This window comes from Cynoglossus semilaevis, chromosome 7 (assembly GCF_000523025.1).
Source record: "Cynoglossus semilaevis isolate Cse_v1.0 chromosome 7, Cse_v1.0, whole genome shotgun sequence".
Taxonomy (NCBI): Eukaryota; Metazoa; Chordata; class Actinopteri; order Pleuronectiformes; family Cynoglossidae; genus Cynoglossus; species Cynoglossus semilaevis.
In genome coordinates this window covers 1,913,119-1,933,362 of record NC_024313.1, presented here as the reverse complement: position 1 = coordinate 1,933,362, position 20,244 = coordinate 1,913,119, and the positions used below count along the sequence as shown (strand labels likewise).

The following is a 20,244-nucleotide window of genomic DNA, read 5'->3' as shown; positions in this document are numbered from 1 at the left end:
TAATTTCCCCCAATAAGTTTCTTTATGTGCTATAAAGTCTTTTGTCATATCCTTGAACACGAGACAAGATTTTGAGAACACGACGGATTCAGTTCTCTCACTCCTCGCACCCACACAAAATCACAAACAATTGACTGAACTACAATCAGATGTGAACGCGTGAACAAAAGCCCCCTGAATAATTGAATACTGCCTTTCTCCGTATCTAAGACAGAAAAGTACATTTTCTCACCGTCTTACCGGCACTCTCCTCCAAACAGGTTCTGCGCATCATTGAGAGTGATGTTCGCCGATTGAGTAATCAAAACAAATGCACAGTCTGTACACCAAATGCTTTTTCCAGCTGCAGCATCAAGAGAATACTCATTTCGAACCAAATTAGATTTATCACTTTTTTGGCTAAAAAGATTTTGCTTTTTTTTCCCCTCTAATGAAAAAGTTGAATTCTGACCAATCAATCAAATACTTGATCTCCCTTGACGACGTTGTGTTTCAGCCTGCACAGAAAATAATAAAAAAACAACCCTCTCTGACTCTGTAAACCCTTCATCATTTTTATACACATTTAGGATCCATTATGACCAGATGAAGCTTTTAGGTTTTTCTCCCTTTACAACCTTTTATTCCCTGTAATTCGGCTATTTTGGCCTAAGAGCAGGGAGTGACAAACGACCGACGCTTGATGAACATTCAGACAGGGGTCGTAAATTTCTGGATTCTTTTAAGCCCTAGCTTTAAGACGTAAAGCTCGCCGCTTAAATATAGGAGTAGAACGAAAATGGTTTTTGATGATCGACTGTTCCTGTCTGGAAATGCAGGGTTCTTATATTTTGTAATTTCGTAGGAAGAAAGATGGATAGATAGATCTGTCAATAGATCGATCGATCAATGGATAGACAGATAGATCGATTGATAGATAGGTAGGTGGATGATAGATAGATGGATGGATGGATAGATGATAGAAAGATAGATAGATATGTCGACGATAGATAGATATGTTGACGATAGATAGATATGTCGATGATAGATAGATATGTTAACGATAGATATATAGATATGTCGATGATACTCATCATTAAAGGACAAAGACGTCTAGTGGACTTGACCACATGGAGTCGCTGCTCTCTTCAGTCAGTGATAGATATATAGATATGTCGATGGCACAAAAGCCTGTATGTAGTAAGTTAGCCTAACAAGGTGTGGAAGTGAAATAGATAGATATGTTGACGATAGATAGATATGTCGATGATAGATAGAAAAATCAACGTAATGAAAGAATAAAAATAAAGCTCAACTTTTTTAGCTAGCGAATGTGAATAATTAGAAGTACCATGTTTCTTTAATCCAAATGGTGTTGAATTAAAACACTACATGTAACGGCAAAACGTTAATCACAACTCCATGTGAAATCGAAGTTGTCCCAGCTTGGCCCGACAGCTTGAACTAATTATGTAACTAATGTTGACTACGTAATATTTGACCCTCTGTGCTTCCCTCTCCTTCCTTCCTTCCTTCCTTCCTCCTCCTCCTCCTCCTCCTCCTGCTTTACAGTCAGAGGCTTCTCCGGCCGCAGAAACAGGAACAGAGTTGTCAGAGCCCCAGGTCGCACCTGAACCTGGACGCCCTCTCAGTCCCCGGCAGCGTCGCGCCCAGCAGCGTAGCTGTCAGGGTCAGAGAGAGGTCACAGACGCGGCCAGCAGGGCGACCTCCGCCGCTGCCCCTCGTCAGCCTCAGGAAGAAAGCCACACGGGCTCGGCCGTCCTCATCGTGCTGCTCACCCTGGCCCTGGCCGCGCTCGTGTTCCGCAGGATCTACCTGTCTCACGAGTACAAGTTTGACTATGAGCTGTGACCCCACACACGCCGACCCACTGGACCATGCCACCTCCTCTATCTTGTTCTCTTCACTCCCCCTAACTCGCCCCCCCCCCCTCGGCCCCCCCGCCTGTTGCTGCCACCATTCAAAGTCATCTTTGACCAGCTCGGGCGGGACTGAGGCGGCGACCTTTGCTCTCTGCGACGTTCACTCTTGTCGGCAGAAGAGGGTTTTAAGCCAGAATCGTTCATTCCTGCAGGAGGGACTCCACTCACTTCAACGCCCACATGTTGTATTTTACTCAATGTGAATTTAATTGTGCTAATTTTTTTTTTTTTTTTTCAAGGATTGAAGCTTTTGTTGTTCAAGGTTAGCCACCTGTGTTCATCACATGTTACTTTTCTGTATAACTGTTTGTATAGTAGCCCGAGGCTAACGCTTCTTCAGTTTGTTTTTATCCGAAGTGTAGGATGATTTGTCATGCGGTAGATGGTGAGATAGTTAATCATTCTTCTACGTGTGACGTTCTGGACGGTTGCATCGTTTTACATTTGAGGCTACGTCCCGGTGTTGTGAATTTCAATTTTTTTATTTTTTTTTTCTCCTGCTGCCGAGGGACATTAAAGAAGCTGTAACAGACGAAGCCCTTGGTAATCTGTGTCCTGTGTACACGCTGGTAGACAAAGTAGAACACAAGACAAAAGAGAGCGAGATAGACAGAGAGAGAGAAAGAGAGAGAGAGAGAGAGACGATTTTTTGAGCGTTCAACTCGTGCACACGTCCAAAAATCAAACACTGGAACAGGACTAACAGTGTTCAAACAGCATTTCATTTTAATGTTGTTTTCCAAAAGACCGATGGTCTCCTAAATGCCCCCGTGTGTGTTTGTGTGTCGAGCAGATGTATCGAGCCGGTGTCCTCACTTCCTGAGTCGACAGGCGGGAAAGTGACAAATTAAAGAAATTTTGTACCCATTACGGGGCATCTGGGGATAACACTGACTGCCAGGGCCGCGGCCTACCTGCATGTAAGAGCGCAGAGCCCAAGTTTGCTTTTTTTCATTTTTAGCCTCCGTGTTGTTAGACGTAATCAGATTAGAGCAGTCGCGCTGACTGCGGGAGATGTGAAAACAGCTCCCATCATGGCCTCTCGACATTTGCATTTCTCAACAAACTGCCAGTGGTTCGCAGTGAAATGGACAACGATTTTTTTTTTTTTTGGACAACAGCCTCGGGGAATCTGTGTCTGTCAAATATGTAAGTAAACAAACAAAACATCGGAGTGTTACCACAAACTGTTTTGTTGTTTCGAAGGCATACTATTTACTATGCTGTTTTCCGAAAACTCAAATAGTATTTCCGAGAAACCCAGGCTGGCATCAACAATTGAATTTAAAAGACAAATAGTAGACTAGACACTGGCGTAGCTGAGGACAGATGATACATTAGAGCTACAGAGTGAATCTTTGGAAATGATATAGTAACTAGAACACTGGTTCCTCCTTTTGTAGAAAGGACTGATGGCCTACCTTAGCTGACCCCTTCACAGGACTTGTTTACACTTGTTTACACAAAGCGTCCCTACACATGTATCCTCTAATTTTGTTTTATTGTCCATTTTCCTTTAAACAACACTGAACAGAATTGAAACTGAAAAACTGAAACTGGCAAAAAAAAGGTCCCGGATCTTTCGTTAATACCGTATTTTCCGGACTATAAGTTGCACCAGAGTATTAGTCAAACCAGCTAAAAAGTACATAAGGAAGAAGAAAATCACATATATAAGTCACTCGGAGTACAAGTCGCAACAGCCAAAGGATGAAAAAAAAAAAAAAGGGCAATATACAGGAGCAGCAGATACTGGTACACAAGCCTAGAGTGCCCTCTAGTGGCTGGAAGTGTAAAAATAACGAACATGTACATTTTCAGTAGTACAAGAGTAGCATATACTGGTAAACGAGCCTAGAGTGACCTCTAGCGGCTGTCAGTGTAGAAATAACAACGTGTAAATTTTCACTGTTATAGGAGTAGCAGATACTGGTACACAAGCCTAGAGTGCCCTCTAGTGGCTGTCAGTGTAAAAAAATAAACAAACGCGAAATAATATAGTTTAATATATAAGTCGCACCTGAGTATAAGTCGCAAACCCAGCCAAAGGATGAAAAAAAATAGTCCGGATAATATGGTAATATTTTTTCATAGGTGTGCGTACTTCACCTGTAACAGTTACAGTTAGAGGCAACTGCTTTTAGCAACAGAAGAATCTGTCGCACGTCAGTTAGTGCTCTTGACCTCGCTCACAATCTTTCATTACAACTAACAACAGAGAAAAAGGTCTAAAGACACCTTGCGGCGCAGAATACTTCAACAGAAAGTGTCTTTTTGAAGCAGAACAGTAGCTTTTCAATAGCAATCGTAACAAGCGGTTGAAAAAAAAAAAATCAATTTTTTTAGTGACTCTTAAGTTCAATTTTTTGATTAAACCGAATATTATTTAACGTTTAAATTTCGTTACATAGTTTATCTCTGCGCCTCTAAATTGGAGTCAATACTAAAAGTCCGTCTGTCAGAAATATACACACCGACAGCTGGGATGTGCAGGGACGACAATAAAGTGTAAACGGGTTCTTTTGTGAGGATGACAGCCTTTCCCTAAAAAAATGTCATTTCAATACAACGTCGACAACATAAACAGTCCTTGATGTTTTTCCTATTTGCAATGGGAGGAAAATTTTAGCTTCAATTCGCAATATAAAAACCGAAGCCTATCAAGACAGGAGGTGTTTTTTTTTAATTTGGGCTGTACAAATAAAACTGACTTGACAAGAATTAAGTGCAAGTGACTGATTTATAGAAATAAGGAGAGACGGCTCGATACGATAACCAGGATCGGTATCAAAACAATATTGGTCAAAATTTCACGATCAAACATAACAAAAATAACCCAATCCCTTACCTAACCACAAATATTAAAAGATATCGGACTCATATCGGTATCAACAGATACTCTAAGTTGCAGTATCAGTATCAGACATGAAAAAGTTGTATCCAGACATTAATAGATAAAAGCAAGTCTGGATAAATTCTGCCTCTCCTGGACAAAATACTACTAGGTCAGTACTTCTCAAATAGTGGGGCGGGGCCCCCAGGGGGACGGGGGGAAGGAGGGGCTTCCAATGGAATATGGCACACATATAGACATAAATGTACCACTGCTGTAATGCTTGAATGATAACAAGCCTCCAGCCACTAGGGGGCAGCAACTCATACAGTGGTTTGTACAGATAAAAATATACATGTTATCAGTTGGAATATCATGAGAGTTGTTCAATTCTGAATGAATAGGTGTGGGAACCAAAGATTTTGCTTGTATCTCCTGCTGGTCAGCAGAGGCACTACAGCAGATATAGAACATACATGAGATTACACACACACATATATATACATACATATATACATACATATACATACATATATACATACATATACATATATACATATATATACACATATATACATATATACACATATATACATATATATACATACATATATATACACATATACATATATATATAATATATGGATTCAGTGTGTGGTTGAAAATGTTAAAGTGTGTAACACTGACTTGGATCACGTTGGTGTCTTTTTCCTCTTTGTCTCCAGGTCAACACAGCAGCAGTGTTTTTAATAGCCCATGTGCCACAGGTACAGAGAGAGGACCCAACAGCAGCACAAACGAACCAGGTCTTCTCTTACTTCAAATTAGGCAAACTCCCTGCAGGTGAGAGCTGGGTGAGGATCCAGACCTTGAGATAAGATTCAGGAATAGGGTTGGGGGGGTCGGGGAGGGGGGGGAGGTTACCACCAAGTCACAGGACGACAAAAGAGTTGCATAGTTATAGACAGAGGGAAAGTCAGGTCAATACCAGGAAAGCGGTCCAGAAACAAGTGGTGGAAAGTGGGCACGAGAGCGAGAACAATCTGGCAATGAGTGATTGGAGTGTGGCCGTGTATGTGGTGGATTTTATAAATGGTGGTGAGCAGGTGGCGGCAGTTGCACTGATTAGGGGGTGTGGCTGCAGGAGTGGCTGAGCCGAGGTGGAAATTTCCACTGCAGATGTGCAGAATGTGACACAGACGCCCTTCTTGATACAACCCTTTGCCGACACAGGAGTCGGAGACTAGTGTAATTAATTACTTAAGTAATTTTGTTCCACTGCAGCTAATTCTTTACCAAAAAAAAAATGTAAAAAATAAATAAATAAAAAATTCTCATAGAAAAAAAAAACAACATTTCAACACAGTGTGACGTAAAAACAAAAATAATAAAGAAAAATAAATCATAACCTGCGCGGTTCTACATGCAGCTTGAAAGATTAAAAACTCAAGTTGCTTATCAAGTGGGGAAGAAGTAACGGCTCCACAGATGCCAACGCGTTGACTGCAGCGTTGCTTTCATCACCGTGACTTCATTTACTGATGGGATCATTTCGGCAGATTATTTTGCACCGGTGAACAACGGGTTCATTTCAGGTTTCCGATCCCCTCCGTCTGACCCCGCTCTCACGCTGCAGTCTTTTCTTGCTCCGTCTCTTCTTCCACGCTCGCATTTACGCAGCTAATCAAATTTTTACTGGTCTTTTCATAAAACCATGTAAACACTTCGGTTCGGTTTCCGGGCCGTGCTTATATGAAAGGACTCAAACATTCTCTCACATTTGCCCCCGTTTTTTTAATTAAGTCGAAGGAGAGTTTTATCACCGCCACGGGACTGGAAAGAACTGTGAGGCTGGTTAAATTTGTTTTAAAGTCTTCTCATTATTGGCCGACGGCTTTTTTTGGGGGGAGTTTTTTTAAACGTATGGAACGAATATAGCTGCGTACCCACAGCCAGAGGAGGTCATAACAAAANCTGCGTTCGCTTGTTTTTGGATCGGGGTTTTTTTTTTTTTTTTTTTTTTTTTCTTCTGTGGGTCCTTTCTTACTTTAGCAGAATCTTCAGCTTTTTGGTGGTAGGTTTGACTCTAGGCAGAATCTCCCTCTGCAAATCCCTGTACATCTGCCTTTTATGTTAGCCTGCATAAAGAATTCACATAAGTCAAAGGCGGCCTTTGTTGTGTGGTAGTCGTGCAGTGTGTTCTTCCTTCCTTCATAATTCTGGAAGGACTAGATCAGTGTGTTTTCAACCTTGGAGTCGCCTGGAATTCATTCAGTGGGGTAATGAATAGTAATTGAAAAAAGAGAAAATTACTGCTAAAAATATTATCTTAAATGTCTGTATTCTTTGATTTTCATGAATAGCAATCGAGTTTTAACTAAATGAAGCACATAAAATAGGGTTCCCCAACCCCTGGTCTGGGGTCCGGTGCAGGTCCGTAGGTCATTTGGTACCGGGCCACAGTGACAAAAATGTACTTCAGTTTTACTAATTTACTTCATTCAAAAAGAATCCAATCATATCCCTTTACTTTTGTCATTCAAAACGATAGGTCTGACAGATTAAAAACACGGTCTCTTCCTTTAACCCAAACGGCTGCATATATCGGTTGATATCGGAATCAGAAATTCGGACAATATCGGCAGATCCGATATTGGCCAAAAGTTAATATCGGACATCGTTGACTAACAATGGTGGAGCCAATAAAAAGGTATAAATTAAAAAAAAAATTTCTTATGTTGTCTTATTTTGTTTTGTGTTTTTCCTGTTCGTCTTTTAATGTTTTGAGGAAATGTAAAGAGCCAGAGGGAATCCCCGCAAGCCGTCACAAGGGAATAAACGTCTGCCCTGCTTCAGGGGCTCTACATTTATTTGTACAGTGCTGGAAAAAGTAAAAGACTCAAAAAAAGGGTGTGATTTAGTAAATGTATAGAACAGCGTAAACCTTTGCATACCTGATTCATTTATTTGAAAATATATTATAGATAGATAGATAGATAGATAGATAGATAGATAGATAGATAGATAGATAGATAGATAGATAGAGAGATAGAGAAATAGATAGAGAGATAGAGAGATAGATAGATCGATAGATAGAAAAATTTATTGGAATAAAAAGTTAGGGCAACAGTCAAGTTTCCCATTTACAGAGGACTGACTTTTTGAGGTATCTTCGAGGTATCGTTTTGAGGTGTGTTAACATTTTTAGGTAGCTTTGAGGTATTTAGACCTTTTAAGGTATCTTAACATCTTTAGGTCGGTTTGAGGTATCTTACATTTTTGAGGTATCTTAACTTTTTGGGGAAGCTTTGAGGTATCTTAACTTTTTGAGGTAGCTTTGAGGAATCTTACATTTTTTAGGGTATCTTGACTTTTTTGGGGGGAAGCTTTGAGGTATCTTAACTGTTTTGGGGGAAGCTTTGCAGTATCTTAAACCATACGTGTTTGAGAGCAAGTGGAGCACAATGCTCATCCCTCTTTGGGTTTGCAATGGAACAACAGCCTCAGTAGTCGCACTAAAAAGCCCAATCGCATCTCCAGGAACACTCTAGACAACCTAAATGGACGTAATGAAGAAGGCGAAAAGGCGAAGGCAACATCGAGGCAGATTGTCTGCCTCGTCTACTACTACTGACTATGGATAAGTCGAAAAAAGTTCCAAGACAGGTAGAATCATTTCAAATCTAAAGAGTGTATGCTCAGGAATCTCGGATGTCTTTGACAAGTATTTTTGACCAAATTTGAATGGACACTGGAAGACTGTTTAGCTGACTTAGCTAACTTAATAATTTTTTATCCAAGGTACAAATATTGTTCATTTTGTGTAATAATAATAAAAAAAACTTTGCTGCATGGACTTTATTAAATCATTTTTAAGCTCCCATGGGCCCTACAAAATGACTTGGCGGGCCACATTTGGCCCCCGGGCCTCGAGTTTGACACGTGCTGGAACTGGATTTCAGTCCTTACACAAGACAAAAAAAACAAAAAACAAAAAAAAAGGCATGGTTTGCATTCCCAATACAGAAAGTGGTGGTCTCCATTGACATTGTCCTCTGTCCCTGGTCAAATTAAAAATAACTTTAGGCCCGGGGGACACATGATTTTAGGTTGTCTCAGGATACCCTCTTCAATTTTTGTGGACAAGTGTTGCAGTACTGCCAGCATGCACTGACCTTCATCTCCCACTGGGGCTTTGAGCGTCTACGTGAAGAGACTGAAGCGAGGTTCGGCGCCTCTGAATAAACAGACTATAGTTCAGCTGAGAAGGCTAAAAAAAAAAGACGCTCGAAGTTTAAGTTTAAGTAAATGAGCGTAAATTTCCTGGGATGTTGTTCCGAGACCGAGGAGCAAATTGAAGTAAAGACGGACAGATGGTTTGGGGCAGCATCTGCAATGATGCTGTAACAATTATTGACCCTCTGGCTCCGAGCCACGGTGTTCGGTTAAAGCTGTAATGATTTGGCTCACACAGGAGGTTTTCCTAAATTTAAATTATGCAGAACAGTTTGTTCCTATGAACGCGGGTTAAATTGTGCACTGACATTCTTTTGAACCTATATTTAGAATCCTGTCATCCTCGGTTTTGCTTTTTTTTATTATTATTATATTTCAATGGGATAAAGGTGGCAACCACTTTTTTTTTGGACATTTCGCTAGCAAACATTTCACCTCTTTATAGACGGGCCAGTACATCATCAGTCAAGTCTGAGTATTAGTTATGGACCTTTACTTTTTGAGGTATATTTGGGGTATCTTGACATTTTGAGGTAGCTCTGGGGTATCTTGACTTTTTGAGGTATATTTGAGGTATCTTGACTTTTTGAGGTAGCTTTGGGGTATATTGACTTTTTGAAGGAGCTTTGAGGTATCTTGACTTTTTGAGGTAGCTCTGGGGTATCTTGACTTTTTGAGGTATATTTGAGGTATCTTGACTTTTTGAGGTAACTTTGAGGTATTTTGACTTTTTGAAGTAGCTTTGAGGTATCTTGACTTTTTGAGGTATATTTGAGGTATCTTGACTTTTTGAGGTATATTTGAGGTATCTTGACTTTTTGAGGTAGCTCTGGGGTATCTTGACTTTTTGAAGTAGCTCTGGGGTATCTTGACTTTTTGAAGTAGCTTTGGGGTATCTTGACCTTTTGAGGTAGCTTTGATGTATCTTGACTTTTTGACGTATCTTAACATTTTTAGGTACCTTTGAGATATCTTGAATTCTTTTGAGGTATGATAGGAGGTTGCGGGCCTGGGGTGGACCCCGGGCCGAGGGTTTGAGACATCTATTTTAAAGTGTGATATATTTAATATATTATCACACCGGCAAATTTTATCCCATTCTTACAGTCTATGTATATGGGCTATTTACACACACATATTTACTGTACACATATATACTGTACATATATTTCACCCATTCATTTCTAATTGATCTCTTTTAGTTGTTTCTCCTTTTGATTGAGAAACATTTTCAAAAATAAATAAATTTAAAAAATAGCAAAGCCAATTTCTTGCTATTTTGAGTGTTTACATTTGACAGAGGAATTTACTCTGATGAATCGATCTGAAAACCAATCGGAGAGCATATCAGGTGGCTCTCTCTCTCTCTCTCTCACTCTCCCTCTCTCTCCTCCCCTCTCCCCCTATCAGAGGAAGATGGTCGCAGCCACAGCGCCTCCTGGACGCCGAGCAGCTCAGTCCCCGTCACTTACACACTCGCTGCGGGAACTTTGAAGTGGGCATGGCGCGCTACGCCAGGTTCCTGCTCCTCCTGCTGTGTCTCATCCTCATCGGCGAATGCAAGAGGCACAAAAGTCGGAAGAAGCGATGGTCGACGCCGCCGACGGAGATCCACAAGGTCGGCAAGTAAGTGTCACATTCATTGTTTTCCTACGTAGGGCTGTGACCGACGTGGGATGTCAGCTTTTATGACTTTTTTTTTCCCTCCCTCTATCACGCAAATAGAAGAACTCGGTAATTTGTTTGGAAACATTACGCAGAAGATGCGCATGCTCTGGGGTTTTTTTTTTTTCTTTTTAAATCGTGGCATTGAAAAAAAATATTTGAGAGACACCGGTCAACACACGAGGATCTGGGATCCATCCCAGATGTTGAGTCCACTCGTATTTCTGCCTCCGTATCAACGTCTTCCTTCTAACCATGGGAACAGAACGTGCGTAAAACGCAGCCAGAGCGCACGCACTGACCCACGCCTGCCGCGACCACGGTACAGCAAATGAGAAAAAAAAAAAAACAAAAAAAAAAAAACAACTGTCTGCTTGAATGGCTCTGATTTTTCCACTATAAACTGTTGGGTGATATAGATGGATTTTTTTTTTTTTTTTTAGTGCGTTTTAAATCGTAGAAAGCTCCGTGAGCTTTTGAGCTTCAGTTAAAATGTGAAATCAATAAATATCAACAGAATTAAAATGTACGGAAAACTATAGAAGAAGAAGAAGAAGAAGAAAAGCATCTAATTCTTATCCCTTATCGTCATTGAATTCATTTCATTTTGATCCATCCGTCAAATATGCCTGTTTGATTTAGCGTTTAAATAGTCGATAGTCTTGTGATTAATCGACAGATGTCGTCTCTATTTTCGGCTTTTTCTGAGCGTTAATGTGTACAAATGTGTGTAGTTGAACGGAAAAAAAAAAAAACAACTGATAAGTGCTTATACCAAAGACAAATGTACAGATGCTCTCTCTCTCTCTCTCTCTCTCTCTATTTATCTATCTATCTCTCTCTATCTCTATCTCTCTCAGTAAAGTATAAAGTCCTTCTGCTGATACTCCATCAATCTCTTCTTATCCGCAAATCTCAAATCAGATCAACATCAGATGTCTCTCTCCCCTCTCTCTATCTCTCTCTCTCTCTCTCTCTCTTTCTCTTTATCTCTCTCTCTCTCTCTCTCTCTCCCTCCGTGCCTTCCAGTGTACGCATCAGTCCTTGTGTTGTGCGTCTGTGTGGGTGTGTAACTCATCAGTGCCTCTGTATTAGTCCACACTCAATGTTTTTCATGAGGACATAATTGAGCCACGCACTTGCACCGAGTTGACATTTCACAGCAATAACACACCCACGTACTTATTTACACTTCCATCCAAACCGCTGGATGGAAGTAGTCGCCGTAGAGTGAACCTGTACTCGCCACACGACCCCGTCTGTTGTGACGCTCGAAGAATGAATGTTTGAATTGAATATTCAAATGGGAAATGAATATTTCTTCAGATGGAGCCGGTGAAGGAGAAGCAGCAGAGACGGGTCAGGCGAGTTCAGCTCAATCTTTGAAGAAAAACTTTGGAAAAGCTCCGTCTTTGTGATTAACATCTTTTTTTTTTAAGAAAAAAAAAGGGTTCCCTGACAGTGCGGGGAGAAATCTGGTCTTTTGTGAGGAGTTGAAAAGCAAAAAGAAAATGCATCACAAATCTAACGGTATCGCTGAGCCCTGAGTTATTTATCTTCAGTGAGTGTGTTTAAGCTGCTGCCTTCTTGAAAGGTTGGTGTCTGCGCACTACCTGAAAGTGTTAGCAACTGAGTGTTGGGTCACGCTATACCACTCTGCGATTTTCTAAAGGATATAATACCCACTTCGTTCAGGATTTAGCAGGATCGCTAATGCTCTTAGCAAAGTGACCGTTACTGGATATTGCTTCCTGGAATCCCACTGGAGTAAAATTTCAAAATTTCAAATTTGTCCAGGAAAGCAATGTCCCCGTGTTGTCAAGTACAAGTATCGCATTTTTTGGACTAAAAGTTGCTGCGGAGTATAAGTCGCACCAGCCGAAAAATGCATAATGAAGAAGAAAAAAAACATATATAAGTCACACCCGCTAGCTAGCTAGAGTGCCCTCTAGTGGCTGTCAGTGTGAAAATAACAAATATCTAAATTTTCAGGGGTACAGGAGTGGCAGATACTAGTACACAAGCCTAGAGTGCCCTCTAGTGGCTGTCAGTGTAAAAATAACGAACATGTGAAATTATACTTCTATATTATATATATATATTATACTATAATTTAAAATATAATAAAAGTCGCACCTGAGTATAAGTCGCAAACCCAGCCAAAGGATGACAAAAAAAGTGCGACTTATAGTCCAGAAAATACGGTATATATTAGATATCAAATATAATTATATTGTATTTATATTTAATGAAGTATAATTCCACAAAAAATATCCTGAACATTCAAGCCCTATGTTTGACACAACTGGTCTAAGTCTTTTTTTTTTTTTTTGGTAAGATTTCAGGTCAGTGGATGCTGATGTGAATTTTATTTTTTATTTTTTTTAGTTCAAATTTTACTTGAGTCTCGCTGGAAACGCGTGATTGGCAAAGACACCCACAAGTGTACGTCTTAACCCATAAATATGAATGTGCGCTCCAGTGCTCCGACGGAAATTGAAACTTCAGATGAAAAGTGATTGCTGTTGTGCATTTGAATGCATGCAAGTTAATTGTTAAGAATGACTCAGACCCACGGTACTTTAACCAGGTCACTATGTCCAACCTGAACAGACTGGGATGTTCCAGAGTGGAATAGAGCTGTGGTCACGTGCGGTCAGTGAACATGGGCGTGACGAGGATCTGTCCCCGGGCTGAAGAGACAAACTGTGATCCTGGAACATCTACTGTAAACAACCTGAATTTTGCATACGATGCTTAAATAACAATTTGAATATAAACTGAACAGCTTAAAATGACTGAAGGCTAACTGCTACTTTTGTCATATAAACTGTAATAAATGGACTTCAGAAACGATAGCGATAGATGTCCCATATGAACTTTTTGCCGATATCCAATATATAGCCGATATTTTCCAAACGCTTAATTTCCGATTCCGATATAGGAATGCTAACATTTATTTATGTATCTGTACCAACCGCTGTATGAGTATGAGAATAATTAAATGAGCTGCAATGCCGCTATCTAGTGACCTTCACTTTAATATACAGCCGTTTATCCCTAAAGCTATTTTTAGCGCACACGTCATTTGCCGAAACCCATGCATTGCGTTATCGGGTTTTCATTATCGGAGGAAAAACTAGTAAGGATTCTTACAGATATTACATAATATGCTAATATCGGGCCGATAATATCGGAAATCCCTAATAATAACTTGTAAGAGTACGGCAATAGGTTAGCGTTTTCCTTCGATAGCCTTTCACTAGGAAATTATTGTTACACAAATGCACAATAATATAAATCACGTCAACCCAGATGATATTTTCAGTCAGCAGTAAGGGAAAAAAAAAAAAATTAGTCAGACGATAGTTGGCCAAAACTAAAAAAACAATGGGTCCAAAAAAGGACCGCAACCCCATGTTGAAAAACACGAGAATTTGTGAGCCACCTAAAAACCAGAATTTCTTCCCAGTTTGGGATTCGTTCAAGAAATGTGTTATAATCTTGTGTAATTTCTTTCAAAATGCTCCAATCTTTCTGCCATTTTAGGCACGGCTAGATCACAGGCAGGGTGCGCACTTGGCGTGCCAATCATGTCCACGTCCATGTGGTCCAAATAAAATGTCTGGTAGGTGTTTGTAACGACTCCACCAGGGTTTTTTTTTTGTAGCTTTCGGGACATTAAGCCAACATTTTGACAGCTGTGTTTACTGTCTCTCTAGTCACTAGGCGAACCATCACACGGGCTTCATGCCCTTTGATAGCAACAATAATAACAATAAAAAAAAAGTATATTCATAAAACTCTGTCTCCAGATGTGTAAAAATCTCCCTCCTCTCTCCCCGTGTCTCTTCGTGCGTTTTCAGCCCTCTTGCCAAAAAAGCTTCGGATGGAACCAAAACCCGCAAGGTGAAGACCAGCCACCTTCTCCGAATAGACGAACACGACTTCACCATGAGGCCCGCGTTCGCAGGTGAGGCATCTGGAGCAGCTGCTCCTGACAATTACAAAAATAAGTACATGTTATTTTGGTGTCTTTGGCGGTACTGTGTCTCTCTTTTTATTTTAAGTCACATCAGACAATGGCTGCGCCGCTCAGCTTAGCACTCTGTTGACACTGACTCTCTGCCGTTCACGTCAAGAGAGACCTTTTGTTGAGCCCGAGCCTGACAGGGGGGGAAGAAAAGGCAGGTTTATTCTCACCACCTATCTGGGCTTTTGTTTTTTCCACCTCTCTACTTCGCTGCCACGTTTTCAAGGAGACAGAAATAGGTGAGGTGTTGCGCTCACAGCCCCGAGCTAAGGAAAACAGAGAAACGGATATATGCAGCAGGTTGTGCATGAGAGAAGAAAAAAAAAAAAAAAAAAAAAAAAAAAATCTCGCAATTAGCTTCTCGATAATTGCTGCCGACATATTTATTTAGCCGACAGATGTTTTTCGGAGCTGTTATTTGTTGAGATCTCCCTGAAATGACGCTGATCAGACAGGTCCGTGGAAGCAGAAGTCAAACCGAGGACATCTCCGCGCCCCGGCTCTGCAGCCCGAGTGTCAGTATTAAGGCACCGTCTTGGGGGGGATTTGAAGAGGCAATTATAGACGCGATGCCTATTTATTAAACTAAACAGCTCCTTTTGCCAGCTTGCGTACAGGAGGGAGGAGCATTTTGTTCTCCCACGGTGAATTTTCTGCTCCTCCGGGATCTCATTTACTGCTGCAGATGGGAGGGAGAACACCGCTGTGGTTTCCGATTTTTGTTTCTCGCTGGCATGAGCAGCATTGTCAACAGGTTCGGTAAACCTCGGTCGTGCCTTTTGGGGGGCTGGGGGGGGTGGAGCGTATGACAGGAACGACTGCAGTCGAAGCAGAACACAATCACAATTAGCGGATAAAGGACACGGCGCGGTGGCCGCACAGTTAAACGGCGGCCAAATTAAAAGGGCCGCCACTTTGTTCAGATATTAAACACCAACTGAAAAGAGAGAGGCTTAACATTCCGCTGATCATGCGGGTTGAGTGCAGTTGGTGAAAGGGAACATTTCAGTCAGAGCTGAAGAAGTGTGTCTTCTAAAGAAATGGCCTTTCAAAACTGTCAGGCAGCGAAAGTTTCAATTGTAGCGCAAACTACATTGAAGTGGTAGCTAGGCCTTTTTTCCGCGCTTTTTTTAAAAAAAAAAATCGGTTTAAAGTAAATTATTGTAAGTAACATCCCTGTGCATTTCACTGTAAAAAAGAGCCTTCAACACTTAGTTCAAATTAACGTTAGTGCTAATTTCATTAACAGGCAATTAACGTACATGAGCAACAACAACAAAAAAATCAAAAATCACTAATATTTTACCAGTTACCGTAATTACTACTTTTTTCTACACGCTTTGAATCCTGCGGCTTGACCAATTATGCGGCTAATTTATGGATTTTTACGGGCTAACGAAGTTAGTAAAAAAGTTTGCGATCAGTGACTTTTCTGGTAGGCTACTGTGCCTTAGCTATGCTAGTAGCGTATGTATTTCTGTGAATGGCAGCGTGCGTATATGTCCGTGGGGCGTTGAGAGCACTGTGAGGAGTTAGCCCCGGAGCTAATGTTAGCTTCGACCCTGGAGCAGATCACTAAGTCTCCCCTGTGCATTCCAACTACGGTCGGAGTGCAGAAGCAGGAAAGAGCTAACGTGAAACTAGCCGTGTTATAGGCATAGTGGACACCTGTGGCTTATGGAGAAGTGCGGCCTAGTAGTGGACACCTGTGGACAAGTGCGGCCTATATATGTACAATTATTTGTACGATTATTTTTGTGATTATTTTTAAGTTCAGTGGGTGTGGCTTATATCCAGGTGCGCTAAATAGTCCGGAAATTACGGTAATCAGAGGTCACCACGGCCCAAAGGGACCGAGTGTGGCGCTAGGTGGTTACAAAACATGATTCCACACTGAACCGGGCACAAAACTGTAGCTAGCAGATGCTAGCAACTACTAAGCTGGAGTTGTATCTGTTACGGTAGCTCCTCAAACCTCTAAGTAGGTGTGGAGAACTTGAATTTTTGAAGGTTAAGGTTGCACTAGAGTTTGGCATCAGGATAGAATCGTTCACGTTAGAGTCAGTAAATAACCATAAAACACCTCGAGTGCGTGCGGGAGACGCGTGTGCCGCGACAGCTGCCGTCCCCGCTTCAGAAGGGCTAAACGCAGTGTTACTAATGAAATCTTCTTACTCCGCCACTTCCTGTTTGCTGCATGGTGGAACGTTATGGCCAACGATGCTCCTGTGTGCCATTCTGGGCCATGGAGCAAATTCCCAAGTCACAGTCAAACAACTCCTGACTGTGGAGCATTTTATTGTCTCTAAACTGCCTTGTACTTTAGAACTGCTCCCGAAGTATAAAAGATGCTGAGCATCGAAGTGTTAATCGTTTGGTGCAACGGGGAGGCGTGTTTTTTTTTTGTTTTTTTTTTCCATATTATCAAGGGAACGCAGGCGGGAACGTGTGCGGGTTTTGTTATCCTAATTAGAGGCTTCTTGCACTGCAGCCGTAACCTGCTGCAACACAATGAAGCAGATCCGCGACAGCTGCGGAGAATGTATATTTGTCATCACAACAAGTGATGGTTTTTAATGGGACGCAGCCCATATGGTCTTCGGTGGGGGGGGGGAAAAAAAAAAAATCTGCCATGTCATATATTAGCCACCTGCATGTGGGGAAAGAAAAGAAAAAAAAAACACGAGCCATGGATTGTGAAGCACATGCCTAATGGATGGGCACAGCTGCATAATCTAGTCAGTGTGAATCAAGCATGGATTTACAGCTGCTAATCCCCGGCCGACGGGAACAGTCCGGTATCACGGGGAGGAATGGAGGATCTGTTCCTACACATGTGTAAGAACTACATGTGGACAGTCTGATCTGTGGGAGTCCGATTACTGTATGGTAAACAACTTTTGATGAAGAGCAGCTGGAGATCCGGTGAAGCCGACGTATACGTAGACCGCATACGACCTAATTAGACATCAAGTGGGCCAGACCGGTGCAATCATAACACGATAAATTATAAATTACAATAAGTCTAGATATGTTTATGTTTATGTTTATCCCCCTTTTGGTTCCATGCAAATATGTACAAGTATATTAAATATTTAATATTATGACTCATTCATATTTAATGAGATAATACATTTTTTTAACAGAAAAATATCCTGAAAATGAACATCAACCAGGCCAGATTGAACACCCTAGCGGGCCGGTTTTGGCCCGCGGCCCGTATGTTTGACACCCCTGGTCTAAATATAGACCCATGTACCAATCCTGGTAGTGAGACTTATAAGCCTTGAGCTTTACGATGATTCAGTAGAAGATTGATTCTGACACGGAGAACCTTTGCTCAAAAGCACACCAGATGACTACTTTTTTTTTTGTTGTTGTTTATATATGTTGTTTATATACACAGTAGCCCAGGACATTTTCTCCTAAACAAACTAAATTTTGATTATTTACTGTACAGTGTGCCAGTGGTTTTCAAACTCGGGGGCCACTAGGGGGCGACTCAGAAAATTGGGACGCTTTTATTTTATTTGTTAACAACCATTTGTCACTGAACCGTACAACTCAAACTGTCGTAATTGTCAGATTGTCCAGTTTCTGATGGCACCTGAACGCACCTCGTGCAACCGTTGCAACTAAGGCATGATGACGTAAATATCTGTGTAGACCTGGCGGTTCGCCCCTTTGTAATCAAACTGCTCTGCTTCTCAACCCTAGCATGTCGCTAAGTAGCACAAAACGGGCAGGTTTTTGACAAGAAATAGACCAACACACACTGAAAATATGTTCCTTAAACATTTTCTTATGCTAAACAAATGTTATAATTACTAAATAGTAAATAAAAGCAAGAAAATACATTCCTAAAAACTGATGTTTCTTTACATATTTGGTAGCATTGTAGACGCTAACGCTATTTGGGCGGCCCTGACGATTGCCACATTTTAAGCACTTGCATTCACTGCAAGTTATTACTCTGTGAGATTGGCTTCTTTATGTATTTATAAAGTAACCTGCACACACCAAATATTGCTAAATAAAAACGTTATAAACGAACGACCATAAAAACCCGTATTAAAGGCATATGTAAGTAATGTAGAATCAGAAGGAGGTGAATATAAGCATCGGGTGCAAGGGAACTAAAGTGCAAGAGGTGCAACGCCTTTATTTTTGTGTTGGGAAATGAAAAGATTAGGCCTGAAATAAACAGCTTGTTTTTTTTTTTTTCTCCTTACGGCGTAAATCTTATCAGATATCAAGTGATACCCATCGTCCGCTCCCACAGCTAAACATGTTGACATTTTCTTATTTCAACCTTTCAGAACAAAAATTGTTTTCGTCCCGGTAGCTTTTGTTTTTTTATTATTATTATTGTTATTTTTAATAAATGCACAATACATAACCAGCGAGAAAAAAAACAAAACAACTCGGGACTTTCAGTGCCTGTGCTGTCGATGCGTTGGCCTTCGAACTCATTTTAGGATTCCTTCAGTGTGCCTCATTCAAAGCCAAATTATCTGCAGAAGTCTCCGACGCTGCAGAACAAACAGATCGACAGTGATTAGGTCTGGTAAACACACCGAAAAGTTGTTTTGCACGAGAACAGTGTTTTTCCAAGGCTGTTTTCACAGACCCGAGGTGAAGATGTGTGGAGAATACGAGCCCAACTGCTTCCTTTGCTCTGTCCTTTTTGCCTTTTGCTTGACCTTCATTCTTTCCTAGCTTATGGAGCTAAACGTCCGACATCTCAACATACAGTGACCCTCATGTCTTTTTTTTAACATACAGTGCGCAGCTAAATTAATGGTTTGACTGTTTCGTTTTGTTCATTTTGACAGCTCCAGTACACTAGGGGGCGCCAACTATATTGTCAGAGGGAAAGAATTTTTGGGGTTTTTCCTAGGGGGGCCAGACATGCAAATAAAATAGATTTTTGGTTTTGGTTTTAGATCGGGGTGTCCAACCTCTGGTTCAGGGACCGGTGCCGGTCCATAAATAATTTGGTACCGGGCTACAGTGGAAAAAAAACCAAAAAACTTCATTCAAAAAGAGTCATATCCTTTTACTTTTTGGAAGATGATCTGGCAATCATCAACGATGGTGCGGTATTACCGCTTTTCCTACTACCTCAAACAGCTCTTGCTAACGTGGTTTTGGTTAAGGGATCATATTACCTGTTTTTTAGCATCTTTTAGCATCTCATTAGGTTGAATGACTGAGGTATTAATACGGCTCATTAATTTGGAGTGAAGAGCTACAAATACCAGGTCACATGAGAACGTTTCCTGCATTTCGAAAAAAATTGTTTGGTACGGCTCAGGAAACCAAAACATGACTTTGAATATATTGACTGGAATTGTGTTGTTTTCTGGATTTTTTTTCTTCCCCCCTCTCTCTTTGTCTGTCTCTCTCTCTCTCTCAAACACACAGGGAGTGACTCATAATTCTCAGACTAATAAACTAATCAACCAAGCAATAAAATGTGTTTTGGAATAAATCCCCGCACATAAACAAACACACAAATGTCTTCACAGTCACATTTGGAACTCTGATGGATT

At 41.0% G+C, this 20,244-nt stretch overlaps 2 protein-coding genes across 2 annotated transcripts in view; both read left to right on the top strand.

The window, feature by feature from the left end:
* Nucleotides 1-2,458, top strand: part of ube2j1 (ubiquitin-conjugating enzyme E2, J1) — a 40,863-nt gene extending 38,405 nt beyond the window's left edge. Inside the window, exon 8 of the mRNA XM_008312715.3 lies at nucleotides 1,552-2,458. Within this exon, the coding sequence (XP_008310937.1) occupies nucleotides 1,552-1,851 (300 nt within the window). The 3' untranslated portion in view covers nucleotides 1,852-2,458. The remainder of the gene's footprint in view (nucleotides 1-1,551) is intronic.
* A 7,761-nt stretch (nucleotides 2,459-10,219) lies between these two features.
* The window catches only part of LOC103380695 (gamma-aminobutyric acid receptor subunit rho-2), a 26,737-nt gene continuing 16,712 nt past the window's right edge, over nucleotides 10,220-20,244 (top strand). The window contains exons 1-2 of the mRNA XM_025057043.1: nucleotides 10,220-10,617; nucleotides 14,523-14,629. Coding sequence (XP_024912811.1) covers nucleotides 10,493-10,617; nucleotides 14,523-14,629 — 232 coding nt within the window. The 5' untranslated portion in view covers nucleotides 10,220-10,492. The remainder of the gene's footprint in view (nucleotides 10,618-14,522; nucleotides 14,630-20,244) is intronic.